The sequence below is a fragment of the Erithacus rubecula genome (assembly GCF_903797595.1).
Source record: "Erithacus rubecula genome assembly, chromosome: Z".
NCBI lineage: Eukaryota > Metazoa > Chordata > Aves > Passeriformes > Muscicapidae > Erithacus > Erithacus rubecula.
In genome coordinates this window covers 5,128,460-5,145,037 of record NC_136661.1, presented here as the reverse complement: position 1 = coordinate 5,145,037, position 16,578 = coordinate 5,128,460, and the positions used below count along the sequence as shown (strand labels likewise).

Sequence of the window (16,578 nt, the reverse complement as noted above, 5' to 3'; positions counted from 1 at the left end):
TTACTTTTTATACTTCAAATAATCAGAAGAAAGGAGTATTTCACTTTTAGCACATCCCCAATAAAGTGATGGACAGAAACAGAATTGCTAACTAATTTGATTGGCTGAGACACTGTGCACTACTAGAAATGTTCAGGAGACAGTATCTGCAAGCAACAGACTGAGTGTTTTGCTGCTGTATGATCATAACCCTAAAATCATTCCATAAATGTGTATCTATTTGGAATCCAAAGGTGAAGTTAATTCTGGAATGGTTATTTACTGTTGAACAGAGAATGTTTTCCAAACGCTGAAGAGAGTTCTCTTCATGAAACTTCAGAGGTATTTGACCAGACACTGAAGGTGGGAAGAGCATATAGGCTGATATTTAAATATTTCTATGCAGGTAATAGCTATTAGTTGTGGAAGACATACTTCATTTAATAAAAATTATTCCTAGTGTACTCCCTCCCTCCAGAAACTGACAGCATCGTTGAAATATTCCTCAAATATAATTTTTCAATAAATTTCAAAAATGTATTAGGAATGAAATATAAACATTAAAAACCCTCTTTGAGTTTTATTCTTTGGCTTTGATTTAGTATCTTGACCCGTGTTAACTCATTTACACTGTAAAAGGCTGCTACATAAAAATTATGGCATCATACACAGTTTTCACTGAGTATGTTGTAAGGCAGAAGAAGTCCTTTATGTAATAGCAAAACTAAATCTGTGTCATAGACAGTGAGAGAAGAATGAGTGAAATTTGATCTCTTTGAAAGATTAGCAGGAAACAGCTATTTGATGTCTCTTTAATCTCTCAGATCAAGCTTCAAATTCATATAGATACACTGCCAAATTGAGGGCAACTGTCAATAGTTAAAATTCAAATTACTTGAGTGGAGATGAAAATCACATTTAACAACAAGCTGAATGTAACCCCTAATGTATTACTATTATACATCTATAAACAAGTTTTAAAAAGTCAAATGTGCAAATTCCATACATATTTATGTGCAAAAACATATCTACTTTCTTCGCATACAAATGTATCTTTGCATACAAATGTATGCAAAGAGGAAAAAACATTTAAATGCAACAGTGTTAATATAGTGTCATCAGCAGGAAAATGTACTCGTGTACCTGTAATTATTGGAAACTTTTCATCAAAATTTCTGCAGCATTCTGGAAGCCATTAATAAATTTCAAAACATTCCAAATCAATGACAGTTAATATTGTAGCACAAAAATACAGTGTGGAACAGTATTACAAAGTGACCAATATAGAGGGGAAATTATATACCTTGCAACAAAACAAAAGGGTACACCTACCTTTTATAAAGAAGTATAGCAATAACAATACAGATGATAAACACCACTGCAAGAACTGGTCCAACAACCCAAATCAAGCCTTCCTCCTCATCTGTAATTGGTTGGGGATCAAGATCCATTGAAACAACAGGATCCGAATATGGGCTTGTTGCATACATGGTCTGTAGAAATAAACATAATTCTTAATCATAAAGCAATGCATTAAAACGTTAAATATCCCACATCCAAAATAAATGTATAGAATGTGATGATGAAACAAACACAGCAAAGTGCAAATGCTATTTTTCTTGAAGACAACATACAAACTTGCAAATTTAACAGTGTGTTGTTATTATCATCTTTATTGTGTGTTCCACGTATTAGCAATGACCTGCAGACAAATCATGTAGCACAGGTCTTGCAGAACACTTTTCAACTTAAGCAGAGAATAAGAAAATTAATATGACACTGACAACTATAGCCCAGCAGTTACCAATTTTTGGGTTTTGTTTTAGTTTCATACTGTCTTAACACTTTCTTCCTGCACGATATGAAAGGGTACTTTTGACATAAGACTGGTATCATTAAAAATAAAGGGGACTGAATGTAAGAGGTTCCTTGGAAAGCATCTTACAACAATAGTACTGTGCATTTTGGCCAGTCAAAAACTGTCTTGACACAAGGTGGAGATAACTCAAATTTAAGACTCAAAAATGGGAAAATTCATTATGAAAGGAAGCTAGACACTCAAGTCTTTCATAAGGATGAAACTAGAATTATGAACCAACAAAGGTTGTTGAAAATCTTTGCTTTACTTGATGGTGTTAAGCTAGATGGTCTAAGATAAAACCTGTGATAAGAGGGATTTTTTTTATTCATGTCTGACCTGAGATGTTTCATCTGTGACTGAGTGCAGAGCTAAAATTACAGACTGGAGTGGCTGAAGAGCCAGCCTGCTAAAATTGGATCATTTAAAGAACTGTGAGTTATAGTAAAGTCAGAAGTAGAAAATTGTTTGTACATATTTCTCATCTGTGGTAGTGTGTCTTCATCATCACTAAACCAGGATTTGAACTACAGCTCTCACAAAGGACTTAAAAACATGATTCAGCAGTAGATCAGAAATGTCAGCTAAGACAGAATAAGATAATGGGAGAAGATATTAGCTTCCATTTATGTTTGCACTGTATTCTGAAAGATGCCCTTAGCCAGGAGAAGTGTTATCAAATGAGACATGTTTTTTCACACTTCATTTGGCCTTGTTTTGGGCTCTGGGCTACAATAGTGTCTGAGTGTGAGACAGGGTTAGGATTGGCAAAGCTGAGGCACTTACTGAGTGTTACTGAGCTAGCACCTACGCCAACAATCTCCAGTTATATTAAAGCTTTTACTACTCCCAGCACCTGACATCAAAACCTCCCTATGTGTTAAGTCTATGAACATTGTCTGGAAACTGGGGAGTCTTCATGCTCAATTCCTGAATCACCCAAGTAGACCAATTGATTTTTTTGTTGTTGTTTTTTTTTTTGTTTTTTTTTGTTTCCCAGGTTTAGTACTCTCAAGAAATAAAAAGAAAATTCATTGCTACAAGAAGAAGTTTTGTACTTCATCTCTTGCTTTGGCAAAAATGCCGAAAAAGACATAGAGGGATACTGAGAGCAACAGTACAAATACTACCTTTTCATCAATAAATAGGATTTCACTTTTAATTTTAGACGATCCTGTATTAATAACTAATTTATTATTTTACAAATTTGTCTTATTTTTTCTCTCCTCTTGATGACATCCTTAACATATTTATAGATTTTAATCATAGCTCTCCAGCTCCCATTTTACTAAGTTAAACAAATTCAGACCTTCCCATGACCTCTTTTAATTCAAGTTCTCTATTCTACCAATCAAGAGAGAAATTTTGTGCTCTCTGAATAAGAAGCCTTATTTAAAATGAAACATCTAAATATCAAGAAAAACATCCCTTGCAAGTTACAATTCATACATCAGTAGAACCTGTAGCCCTAGAAGAAAATCAGCTATACAGGCTGAGAGCTGGTACACTGAAGCATTGAAAGTCACTGCAGGCTGAATCTCATGCACCCTTAAAAAATTCTTCAGTCTGTGACTACCTCATGCTACTCAAACACATAAATATTTCAGATGGCATGCTGAACCTCATCCATAGCCTAAGTTCAATAATGCCTTCTGAAGTCTTTCAAGAGTAGGACCCTATAAACATTGTGCCATGTATGTCAGTTTACAAACCTATTTCTTCCTGCTTCTTGATCCTGATTTCCAACAAAGCAATACATTCAGGTCATTTATACCTTAATTGATATCAAAATGCAATAAACTGTACTCTGAATTGAGAAGATCCATTTTAGAACAGGTAATTTATGATATACAGATTTATGGCCACTTGTCTTTATAGTCAAAAGCTGTCTACCCAGTTTGAACCCTTCTGATGCAACACCTTCAAAATTATCTCTAGGCAGCTCGTACCAAAAAGTAAAGAGAACTTTTGATTTATGTTAGAGCTTCTAGGAGGCATTTACTTAATTTTCAAAGCTATGTATTTTAAAGTACTCAAAGTGGAACTACCTCCTCATTGTGTTTAAGTAAGCACATTCAATTGACACCGAAAAAGAAATCACCAGAAAGCAATTGCAGTGTTATACACTGCAAGAATTTGACTAGAGTTCAGAGTACTGGTGTTGGAGTTTCAAGTGACTGAACCTGAAAATGTACCTGTCAGCTTGAGCTACCAATTAGAAACATACTTTATTACACACAGTATGTAAAAATACTAATGTGTATTGCACATTTCAAAAGTCGTATACCTGTCTTTTGTTTTCCTTCTTTTTAATACATTACATGTTTTAGGTTAATTCACACATAAAAGGATGCAACTACAAAATGAATTACACACAGAGAAATGGCAGCTCATTATTTAGTTCACCTCAGGAATTTTCCCTATTGAATTATTTTCTAACTTTCTAACAATTTACTGATAAAATTGTTATGGAATGGCAGTAATTAAAGTGGGTATCTGTGCATATCTCTAGTTCAATGTATCTTTCCAAGAACCCTTTATAACCTGTACTGTTATTTAATGGCAGCATCAAAAGACAGCAATTCTTTAAATACATACAGAAAGATGCTGTTAAGATGCTTTCATGTCTAAGAAGCTGTGTCCACGGTCAAAAAAAATGCACAATGCAATTTTCAAAGGATCATGATACTGCTAATAAAAGGTGACTCTTAGGTTTCAGTTATACACTGAAGTAACACACGAAGGTGCAAACAGAAGAGTTAAGGAATTAATGGGCATTAAGGAAACTTTATAGATGCTGTGATATATAACACTGGAAAAAAAAGCTTTAGGGAAATGGAATGAGCACTGAAAAAATGTTTTCATGATTACATAAGGTAATGTTGAGATTGAAAATCATTAACTAACTTACAGATTCTGAGTGCTCCATTACTGCCAACACAAAGAAGACGTATTCTTGACCACTCTGCAGTTGCTTATTCTCAAATCCACCATAATGCTTCTTATCCCCCAATGTGAATTCCGTAGGAAGAACTTCAAAGTGAGCTGCAATATATGGCTTTAGTTCAACTTCTCTCCCAAGACGAATGCTTCTGCGTTTCCTAGCTATCTCCTTAAGCAGCTTTAGAATGAAGGGAGGGAAAAGAATGGAGGAGAGAGAGAGAGAGCAAGCATGAATAGAAAGATAACTGTAAACAACTTTAACGTAACTTATTGACAGTGTAATGAGAAAATTTAGTGCATGACCAGGAACTAGAAAAACCAATTTATCCACATTTCATGGGACATATCAGTATCACTAAATCAATTCTTCCAAAATCTTCCCATTTCTTGTCAATCTTGTTAAGATAAGATACTAGGAGGCAACTACAGTGCCCAGACTAAAAACACAGAACAATTTTTAGATATTGTTGCATCTAGGAGGAGGTGGTGGGGAAAGAATAAGAAAACAATATACTTTCTCTGAGGACATATAAATGCACATAACATCTTACATATTCTCTATCATATTCTTTATCTATGTATCTATATATCTATCTATCTATCTATCTATCCATCTACCTATCTGTATATTAAGTCAGTCACAGAACAGAATCATAAATCAAATATGTTGGAAAAGACCTTTAAGACTGATGCCAGCCATTAATCTAACACTGCCACGCCCACCATTAAACCATGTCCCTAATTGCCAAAACCACCCATCTTTTTAAATACCTCCAGGAATGGTGACTGAATCACTTCTTTTCATAAACAAGCTAAAATTTACATCAGTACATTTGTGACAAAATTAGATGCTAGGTTCAAACATGGAAAACATATATAACTAATAAAGGAACTTAAGCTCAGCTAGCATAATCTGTTGATGAACTAGTTATTAAATCAGAAAAATGCTTCTTCAATATCTTTTTTTCTGCTTTGGATATACTGGCATTCCACAAAAATTAGTCTAACTTGATTACAAGGAGTCTGAACCGTTCCTGTGTGATAAATGGTAACTTTTAAGGCCTCTTTGTGATCCTACTTGTTTTTTTGCTTATGAAACTTATACAACGTCCTGTAGTCTTATAATTGCATCAAATGTTTTTCTAAGGTCACACAGTCTTTTCAGCACACTAACAGTTCTAATACAGTAAATTAGCAAAAAACTCATTGCTAGGAGGAGGAGATAAGCTTCCAGAGTGAGAGGGAGATTAAAACAAAAAGATGCTAAAATCTGATCTTGACTGTATATATTAATTTCAAAGTACATGTTTAGTCAGGGAAGCTCTCCAGAGAATCACAGAGTCATAGAATAGTGAGTTGGAAGAAACCCTCAAGGATCATTGAGTCCAAGTCCTGGCTCTGCACAGGACAGTCCCAAGAGTCATTCTGTGTCCCTGAGAACACTGAATTCTGTGTCATGCTGGTTCTATGACCACTTCCCAGGGGACCCTGTTCCAGTGCCCAAACACCCTCTGGGTGAAGATCCTTTTTCTAATATCCAGCTGAAACCTCCCCTTACACAAATTTGGGCCATTCTCTTGGGTCCTGTCACTGTCACCACAGAGTGAAGAGATCAGTGTCTGCCCCTCCACCTCCCCCTATGAGGAAGTTGTAGACTGCAGTGAGGTCTCCCCTCAGTCTCCTCCAGGCTGAACAAACCAAGTGATCTCAGCCACTCCACATATGGCTTCCCCTCAAGGCTCTTCCCTATCTTTAATGCCCTCTTATTTTAGGGCACAGCTTAGTGAGTACATCTTTTTGCCTTCCCCTCATGGCATCTTGTATTTTGCAATTAGACATTTAACAATTTCAATGCTTGTAAAGCAATCTAATATTTATTCTGCTACTCAGAAAGAAGCTTTTAATACTAAATATTTTGATATCTCTTCTCACTGACTAAATTTCAGGTCACAGATACATATGAAAGCAAGCTAGGCCACTTGAATCCAGGCTTCCTTAACATTGAGGGCATTTGGATGTTATACCTTCAGAGATCTATGCAGTCAACTGCTTTCCAGCTCTAATGCTCTGTTACAAAGATTTTACATCCATTTACCTCCATCAATTTCAATGCAATGACACAAAAGCTGGTACAGTGCAATGGATCCCCTGAGCAAAAAAAGAACTGGCCATAATTTGAGACTAGAAATCATTATTCATTAGCCAAGGACACTATTCCAATCAGCAGTCCATATTTCTCTTTCATTCTTCCTAAACAGTTTAATGAGCAGCTAGAGTCAATCTGCGTCGTATAAAAATGAGGGCAGCAGAGAACTATAATATTGAAGAGATTTCTATTTAGTTACTTTATTGAAGGTGACTCTCACATCTGTTGGTAGCTTCCTATGCCCCGGGTAGAGTTACTAAATGCAGAACATGAGGCAGAGAATAATCAAAGTTTGTTCCAGGTTAGATTAGCCCTTATAGGAACTGCTGAGGGAAGCACTCTGAAAAGTTTGTCCCTGTATGATACCACATTTTATAACAATGGCTATGCAGAGGGCTGAGCACTGGCTATCTGGAGGTCTGCCAAAACATGAAGATATGTATTGAGGTAGTAATAGTGCATGCTAGCTTAAAGTCAGGAGCCACAAACAAGACAACACTAGTAGAGGTATATGGCTTGTGCCACCCCTGAAGGTAACTGATACTTCCATGTATCATTTCCACTAAACTAAAGTTGTGTGTCTGCCTCTACTAAATGCTTTATCACATGTTTCCAGATATACACCATATTTACAATTTAGAGCATAAATAACTAACAATAAAATGTTAAAGTACTGTAGGAGTACTTCAATCAAAATTAGATTAAGATTGAGAGGAAAAGAATATTGTTGATCTTGATTATTTCTTGCATTTGAAATAGTAACAGAAAATGAATATATTGGAAGAAAATGCAATGCTGAAGTACAGTATTAGAGTGATCAGAAACTGAGTTTTGGCTACGAATGTCGAAAGTTCATTAGCCTAAAGCAAATAAAATTAATTCAACTTTGCAAAGGTGGTTATTCATCACCTAAGGCCAGTTAACTTCACTGTGTTTGTGTGTAGATAAAAACTTCGTCTATAACATTGCTAACATTTGACTGGAGAGAACTCAGGTGAACCTCCAGCCTGATTCAAGTTTCATATGTAAATGGGGTTGTTGCCAAATATCATTATTTGCTCATCTATCTCTAAATGTACTCAATACACAGATTTCAATTAAATTACTGAACTCATTTAAGACTGCACATGGCAACCTTTACTTAGGTTTTACGGCTTACAGATCTAAAGTAATCCTACTAGGTAGTACAGCAAATCATAATTTTTTTTAGTTTCATTTGTTCGCTTAATGTTTTTAAAGTGACTAGACATCACAAAAATTAAAAAAAAACCAGAGTTAGTAAAAAAGAACTGTATCTCTGTTTTTGTTTTTCAGATACCAAACATCTAGTTTATTATCTGCTCTTTTAAAACTAGGCATCTGTCTTAGTTTCTTTCAGAGCTGAGTTTCAAGGAACAGGAGAATTGACTAACTGCAATAAGGCTGAAGAGTATTTTTGGACTGCTCAGTTACGTAATGGAGTTATACTCCAGAGCTATGCTATTAGCAAATAGTTTTCTTCTGACAATCTAAGCAAAGTATTTGGAACTCAGTTCTTCGAAATATCTATTCCCCAATGATTTCCGATACCAGAAACATATCTGAGATCATACCAAAAATATAAATATGCACAAGTATCCTCTCTTGACCAACATGAATTATTTGCTCAGTGAGTAGTGGTTTTCTGGGGGGAGGTAGTGTTATTTAGTTTTCTGGTTTTTTTGCATTTTTTGGGGGGGAGGGTTGTTGCTATTTTTTTTTCGGAATGTATTTATTGTGGCACTGTGTTCACAAGCTTGTCAGGAATAGCATACTTAATAAAATGCACACTTTCCAAAGCTGGAAGAAAAGCAGAATTTTAAGAAACAGAAACTGAATGAGTTAGCATGATATATGCAGTTGTTACCTGCTTTTCATGTTTTTCTTTACTCAGTCCTTGCTATATGTATTGGTGGCAATTGTAAAAGATATATCAAAGGATTTAGTTCTTTATCAGAAATTATTTTCTTTTTCGAGTCAATGCATGTCTTTTTTCTTCCACCATTAACTCTAAAATGATTATATTGATAGAAGTGAGAAACAACCCATCCTGACACAAGTATTTTTGAATTAATAAATGCTCTTTATCAATCTGTTACACAGATTAAGGCAACACAACTTGCAGGATGATTAAAATGACCCTTTCTTATGAGAATCAGCAGGAACCATAGCATTTAATTGCCAGAAAGTTCAATGTCATCTGGCACCTATCCTTTCATCTATTAATGCTGCTGAATGTGACTACAGTCTTTGGATGTTAAAAGTGAGTGGTAATACTCAATCAGTTTCCATTACTGTATGGACATGACTGTTCTACATTTTAACTGCATTTGATGTCACCTATGACTATGATCATGAGCTGATGGCATTTATAACCTAAGCTCTGTTAAAGGAAAGAAATTAATAGATCAAAGCAACCCATTGCTGCAATTAATTGAAGTGAGTTGATCACATAAATGAAACTGTTCAAGAAGAAACACAGGGTTGAATCAATTAGTCATCATGCCTTCCTCTGAACAGTTGTTTCTAATATTCTGATTAAGGATTTGCCTGTTGTTGTGACAAGGACTAAAATAATTCTGCTTATATTTTGAATGCATTCTACAACACATTTGGTTTGGTGAAGATCTTTATTTTCCTTATATTTTAGTTCAAAATTTGAAATTTGTATCCATTTTGTCAGTGGCAGGAGAGAAAAGAACCTTTATGCTTCCTTGCTGACGATCACTTCCCAGAAATTGTTTTATGGGGAAGCAGATGGTGAGGTTATCTGTGCAACATAAAACTCTTGAATCCACAAAAAGAAAATAGAAAAATAAATGGGATTCAGTCAGAAGAACACTGTATCAGGAGTAAAAAAATATCTGATTCTGGTCTTTGAATTTTAGAGACACTACATGTACAAAGTACCACAGCATATGAATATCATCTAATGTATCTGTTGCCAGATACAATGAGAACAATAATACTACCACCACCTATCTTTTATAAAAGTCTCCCATACTTGAGGGCCCTTGAAAGTGCTTTAAAACCATAAACATTAGCATTAATACAAATTTACAGACTGAGGGAAGAAAGATGAGTTCGCATGAATTATACTCTCCTTCAGTAAAACAGAAAATGGGGGTGAAAATCATACTTTCCAGAATTATTATGATATCAAGAACATAATGAATTGATTTCTAGCATTGTTGGGCTTATTTCTAAAATGAAAGTAATTCCCACCTTAGATTAACGTCATTTATAGTTTCAAATGATGACACAATGTTGCTCCTTCCTTCCTTGTTCATGCATTTATTCCTGAGCACAAACTGTTGGTGGAATGGAGGCTATGTCTCATCAGAAGTATTACAGCATAGGACAATCAGGTAGAAACACCACCAGAAGGTCAAATGTTAAACTGTGGTGCAAAACGCAATTTAGCATTTGCTACAGACTTAGTAAACACACATCTAATGAACCAGACCTTTATTACAGTTCATATTGTTGGTGATTAAGCTTTTGCTGACAAGTCATTTCACCTCCTGCACTTTTGCATCACTCTTTACAAAAGAAAAAGAATAAAATATTACTGTCAACAAATATCAGACATTTTGTGTTCTTTGTTGCAACTTAATGTCTTTACTGTCTTCTCATTTAAGAAATCTGAATTTTTGTTTTAGCCTCCACAGGCTAATACAAACATAAACATAAAGTATCCTGACAAGCAAAACTTTTAAAACTGGTGAGCTAATTACCTAAAACTAGCAAGATTGCTTCTTTAATAAAAGAGAGGAAAAAACCCCCAAACCATTTACAGTACCTCATCTAGTTCCATTTCATCTGGACTCTCCCAGGGCTTGATAAACTTTCCACGAGACCTCTTCAAAGGCACAATAACTATGTAATAGCCTCTGTAAATGAAAGAGTTGGACAAAAGTGAAGTTGAATGAAAATAAATAGAAAAATTGATAGAGTCGGTCTGTTTAGAGAAGCTTAAAGAGAAAAGTGGTATGTTGAGAATAATCTTCACACTAATATGTTATTGCCTTCCAAACATAGCTCTAAATGTTCACACTCTTGAAATAACAGCAATTGTAAGGCATTTGACAAACAAATGTCACCAATCACCTGCCTTTTCATGTAAACATATAAATATTTATAAAAAACTTTAATTACAATGTACTAAAATGCCAACATGAAATACAAGAGCCATAGGTTATTTGTGCCCTGCCACCATCACACTGAGAAAAAAACCCCGAAGCCCTAAACTGAAATATATTACCATATATTTAAATCTCAATTACCTACCTATCTTCCCCTGTTTTAATGTGTAATCAGAACAGGAGGTTAACAAAATTTATTTTTAATGCCAATATAATAATAAAGAGAAAAGGAAGCAAACATGACATACACTGCATCCATTTTATACTGCACTCTCCTTTTGACAATCAAATGCCATTAGCTTTATCTATGTAAATATTCTGTTCACAGTCATAGGTAAGTGGGCTTGATACATACTCTCTTTATATGCAGAATTTGCAAATTACATGTATCAGTTTTCCTCAGAAATATTTTCCTAAAAATATTTTCTTCCTCTCCACCCATGGAGACTAGTAAATTATATTTCTAGTATGATGGAGATCTGGTACTTTCATTGCCTACTTCACAAAGCCTGGATATGTGTCAGGCAGATCCATAACTTCACATTATTGTGAGAGAAGAAGCAGTAGAATCCAAACAGCAGGACATGCAGGGTAGTAAAATATACATCTTCTTGATAAACACACTTGTCAAAAAGTCAAGTACACCCCACCTCAGGGGTGAGGAAAATAAACTGGTTTTCTTTGTTTTTAGTAACAAAAGCTTATTAAGGTGTTTCTGGGTCTCATTATGGAAGATAATTTTAGTGTCTCATGGGCCATGTCCTCTTCCACTGTTTTTTTTACAACCTATTCAATCTTCTGCAAAACTATTAATTTTACTCATGCAATGCAGCCAAAAATCCTAAGTAATTAACAAAAAAGAGTCTACAGAAAAGAAGCTGCCTTACAATTGGCTAAAAACCATCTCAGTTTAAGCCAACTATATAAATTATCTTTTTTACCATACCAGTGCAAGCCATTGATCCATTTTAATAATCTCTTTTTATTTACAGCTCTTTCTCATAAAAGAAATGCATCAAAACTCAAGATTTTCAGCTCCTGTAGAAAGTACATGTATTCATTAATTCTTGTGTTAAGAAACTTGATAAGTTTTCTTTGGAAATGCTGAGCTCCAACAGGAGTGCTGGAAAGAAGTGTTGCCCACAGAATTTTAATCAGTGTCCACTTGCTGTATTACAGTATTTAAAAAAAACATCTGTGGCATTCATTCTCATAGTGACAATATTATAAATCATATTTTTAAAAGATGCAAAACTGTAAGGATAGTTCAACGCAGACTTTAAACCTGCACTGGTCTATTAAAAATACTTTGAATAGCAAATCCCAGTGAACACTTATTAATGCATACAGTAACAACCATCACATCCTTTCTTTAACAGATGCCTAAGAAACAAGATGAAAATAAATGAAAACTTGCTCCTCTTTGTCTTTCAAACATCAAATATCCATATTTATCCTTTTCTTTTTCTTCATATTTTTATTTTTTAAGCTTATGGAATGTTCATACCTTTTTCTTTTCAATCAAGGAACATCTAGCACATAAATATAACTTTCACGCTCTTTTTCACTTCCTTCATGAAAGTCTCCTTCTCATAACTTTGAAAATCTACAAAGATTTTCAGCACACACAGGCTATTTTAAACTGAAAGAATAAGTAGATCAATAGTAGGCAAAAAAATTAAAATCTTCACACCAATATGCAGTGCTGGAAATTGTGAAAGATAACAAAGTTCTGTAATTTTTAGCTAAAGCAGCATCTCCTGAAAATCATGTTTTATAGTTTACTTCATTATTTGCTTATTCGTTTTCAGGTGGATTTTTTTTTTTCTAGGGGAGACGGGAGGCAGGAGGGTGAGCCATGAAGTGTTTATTCAGGTATTGTTCTATCTACTGAGTATTTGTGAGCCTAAAATCTTCCACAAAACTCTGCTTTTACTTCAGACTTTTCAAAGATGCAAGAGATTCAGAAAACTATGAACTGTCCTTTACACATAAAAATTGCTTTGGAAATAGCCCAAAATACTAAAAGAAAAATTAAGAACTTGCTCCCTTGAGATGAGCAAAAGAGAAACATTTTACTAATGATAAGGGGAGCTCTGCACCAATTTCTATGCTGTATCACCATCAAACACTGCCAAATATTACCATCTTTAACTACAAATATTACAAAAGCTTTTATAACATTACCCTCAATCTCATTACCTATACTGCATTAGAGCAAACCATTACCTGTTTTACTTTCTGTGTAATTAGTAGTATTGAAAAATTCTCAGTACTTCATTGTAAGCTGGGGACAATCCTGAGCATATCATGTACCAATAGAGGAGCAGCATGTCTAAAAATGTCAACACAACCAATACATGAAATTGTTCCTCCCATACAAAGACTAATGCAAAATAACCTTACTCCTTCTAGCGAGCATGAGGTCAGATTTTCTGTTCAGTATGTAGCTGCCTTGGAATGCTTGCTCCAAGGGTCAAGTCAATCTTTGTTGGTGTGTTTTACTTTACCAAGCCTCATCAAATATTTTTACAAAGTAGATGTACAAGTAGGAAATACACTATTTGCAAAATTGGCAATTGGACCCTCTAGATTTAATGTACCTTTTCTGATGATACTTAGCCCCTTAAACTTTTTTAACCTATATAAAAATAAGGGAATTGTCTTTTATTCCAGTGCTATCTTCTGCTACTGTTTGATATGCTATCCTGCATATTTTTTTCTCTGTAAATGCTCTGTCTCATAAATCTTTTTTGACTCATTCCATCTTCATTCCTTCTCGCATTTGTTACTAACTGCATCTTACTCAATCTAATGATAATGACTACATTTTTCAGTTTTTCATCTTTTTAATGTTTCAAAGTCATTTATTTCTTGACCTTACCTGCCTCAAAATCTTCAGTCAGTAATGAAAAAGGGGGCAGCTTTCTAGAAAGCTGTAAAAATCCAGTAGGGAGTTGACTGGCTCGTTTTCCTCCCCATTTCCTTTACACTACATATGGGAACCTTACAGATCAACAAGAATCACTATAAGCAGAGCAATAACACTTATTGATTGTATCATGCTTCATGTTTTTCTGGCAAATCTTTTTTGTCTAACCTTTCTAATCCCTGGTGACCATGTGCTCTCAGGTCTGTAGTCCTCTTTCTGTTGTTTAAATTTCCAGTCCACCTTTTCCCTTCCAAATGCTATGTAACATCTAGAAAACTGCCAACTTTCTTTTAATAAAATCTCTGGTTTTCTTTCTGAGACCAGTGGAGAGGACAAGGTATATTCAGACTGATAAAAACTATCAGAATTAATTAACCTGAATTAATTTAAGTACAGTACCAGTTCTTTAAAACTCCATATAATTTTTAAGTGACTGAGTCTGAGTACTTCATGGAGCTACAGCAGTGTAACCATTTTTTTCTTAGATGATATATTGGTCAAAATATAACATAAATGCATCCCTCATTTTGCAGTCCATGATGAAACCCAAAAGTACTCTGAGAAAAATCTGCAAATCAGTCTCCATACAAGTCTTTCATACATGGTTATGTGACAAACTTAACCCTTTTAGTTGGAACTGACATACAGAGATCATCTATTCTTATTACCTCAACACTTCAAGGCTGACCAAAAATTAAAAATTAATTAATATGTCAGTCTTAAACACTGACATGCTTGGGATATTAAGAACCTGACTAGGAAGTCTCTTCCAGTTTGAAAACACTCATAGAAAACAAATGCTTCCTAATACATGAGAACCATCCCTGATGCAGCTCTGAGGCACTGCCTTGTGTTCTATAAATGGATCTCAGGAAGAAAAGATCAGCAGCTCCCTCTTCACTTCGCCTCCTCATGAAGCTGCAGAGAGCAAGGAGGTCAGCCCTTAGTCTTCTTTTCTCCAAACTAGACAAGCTCAAAGCCCTTAGCAGCTTCTTATAGTACATTCCTTTCAGTCCTTCCAGCAGCTTTCCTGCCCTCTGTCGGATGCACTCAAGGACCTTCACAACAGAACTTGACATTTGTTTTTAATTTTCATGCCCAGTGTTTTCATGATTGCACAGTATTCCAATCTATCTATATCCCTCTGTAAGGCTTCCTGCCTCTTGAAAGAGTCAACAGTACCTCCCAGTTTACTGTATCAAATATTGCATTGATATTAGGTCAAATACTACTGCAGAGTACTGGAGTCTCTGATCTGTTATGAAGAATAAAGCCATGATCTGCCATCAAGAGGTAGGATGACAATCTCTCTGGAGTTAAAAACAATGGTATGTCATTCATTCACTCACTTTATATTCTCGTTTGAGGGTACTTCTGGAAGTTCCACAGTTATCATGCCATCTAAGTTGGTCTTTCCGATGAAGACTGGCTTTGTGCGAAGCACGTCTGGCGCAGTCTTTGCAGTTACTCTGTGCTGAAGACCCCCAGCACTATTCCCTCTGTTTGTCAGGACAAAGGAATATGATGTCTCTGGCTTCAAGTTTGTGATCAGCTTTTGAGTAGCACGTCCATCAACCTCCATTTTCCCATCATCATAGAGGATCTAAGTTAACACACAAAGGTAGTTTTGGTTACTAGGAGAAGGCAAATTATGCTGTCACACTGAATTCAGGAATCAACCAAGCTATAAATTTAAATTTATTTGGGCATTTTGCAGTGTAAAAGAGTGTAAAACTGAATTCACTACTGCAAGTAAATGTCTCACTTTTGGGGAAAAAAGTACTACATTAACGTAAAGCAATGCAAACACTCATGAAATCAAATTTCACTTTTTCAAAGCAAGCAGCTTTTCTTGAACCCAGAATTTACAGCAAGATACTCTTGTTAAAAACGATGTGACTTTTTCATTCAGACTCCTTATTTAGAAAGGTTTTTGTACCATTTAGTTTCTAAAACAATGTTCCTCACTTGCCACTTCCTCAGATGACACAAGTTATTAAGAATGAAGCAGAAGAAATTCCAGGCAGACTGCAGGTTACACTGAGTCTCTGAATCTGGATAAAGCTATAGCCAGTGGAGTAAAAGAGCTGCAAATCAAAAATGTGCTGCTGTGCATTGAGGAGACAAAACCCAAAATGGTACTCAACTGCATTTACTATTGAAAGGACTAGAAAAAAAGGAAAAAAAATTCTTTCACTGCTTTCTTTAAAATAGTGTAGCAGTGAATGAAAAATTAGTAATCTTAGAAACAATGATACCCCCAATACATATTCATGATACATGTTCAGTAAGCTACTCAGTCAAGTAAATGCATTATCTACTTTCTGTTATTTTGTCGTGTACAAATGGAAAGTAACTTACTTTGAAAGGCAAAGCTGAATTGTAGTTTTCTGGAATTTCCCAGGACAGCAAAACAGAAGTCTTCATTACTGCTTTAACATGAAAATTTTTTGCAAACACTGCTGGAAAAAAAGAAACAATGTATATAAACAACATCTTGGAGTTCAGATCTTGCCATATTTCCACTGCCACTTGGAAAGTGTTAGCCCTCCATTTA

The 16,578-nt window shown here is 35.1% G+C and overlaps 1 protein-coding gene across 6 annotated transcripts in view; it reads right to left on the bottom strand.

Annotated features, from left to right (window-relative positions):
* PTPRD (protein tyrosine phosphatase receptor type D) overlaps positions 1 to 16,578 on the bottom strand; it is a 353,173-nt gene that overhangs the window by 90,389 nt on the left and 246,206 nt on the right. For 3 of the 6 annotated variants that reach the window (XM_079329956.1, XM_079329959.1, XM_079329957.1), the window contains 5 exons: positions 16,383 to 16,483; positions 15,371 to 15,624; positions 10,747 to 10,837; positions 4,749 to 4,958; positions 1,312 to 1,472 (listed from right to left, as the gene is read on the bottom strand). In XM_079329956.1, the coding sequence (XP_079186082.1) occupies positions 1,312 to 1,472; positions 4,749 to 4,958; positions 10,747 to 10,837; positions 15,371 to 15,624; positions 16,383 to 16,483 (817 nt within the window). The remainder of the gene's footprint in view (positions 1 to 1,311; positions 1,473 to 4,748; positions 4,959 to 10,746; positions 10,838 to 15,370; positions 15,625 to 16,382; positions 16,484 to 16,578) is intronic. The other 3 variants (XM_079329958.1, XM_079329960.1, XM_079329961.1) reach the window with 1 other exon arrangement.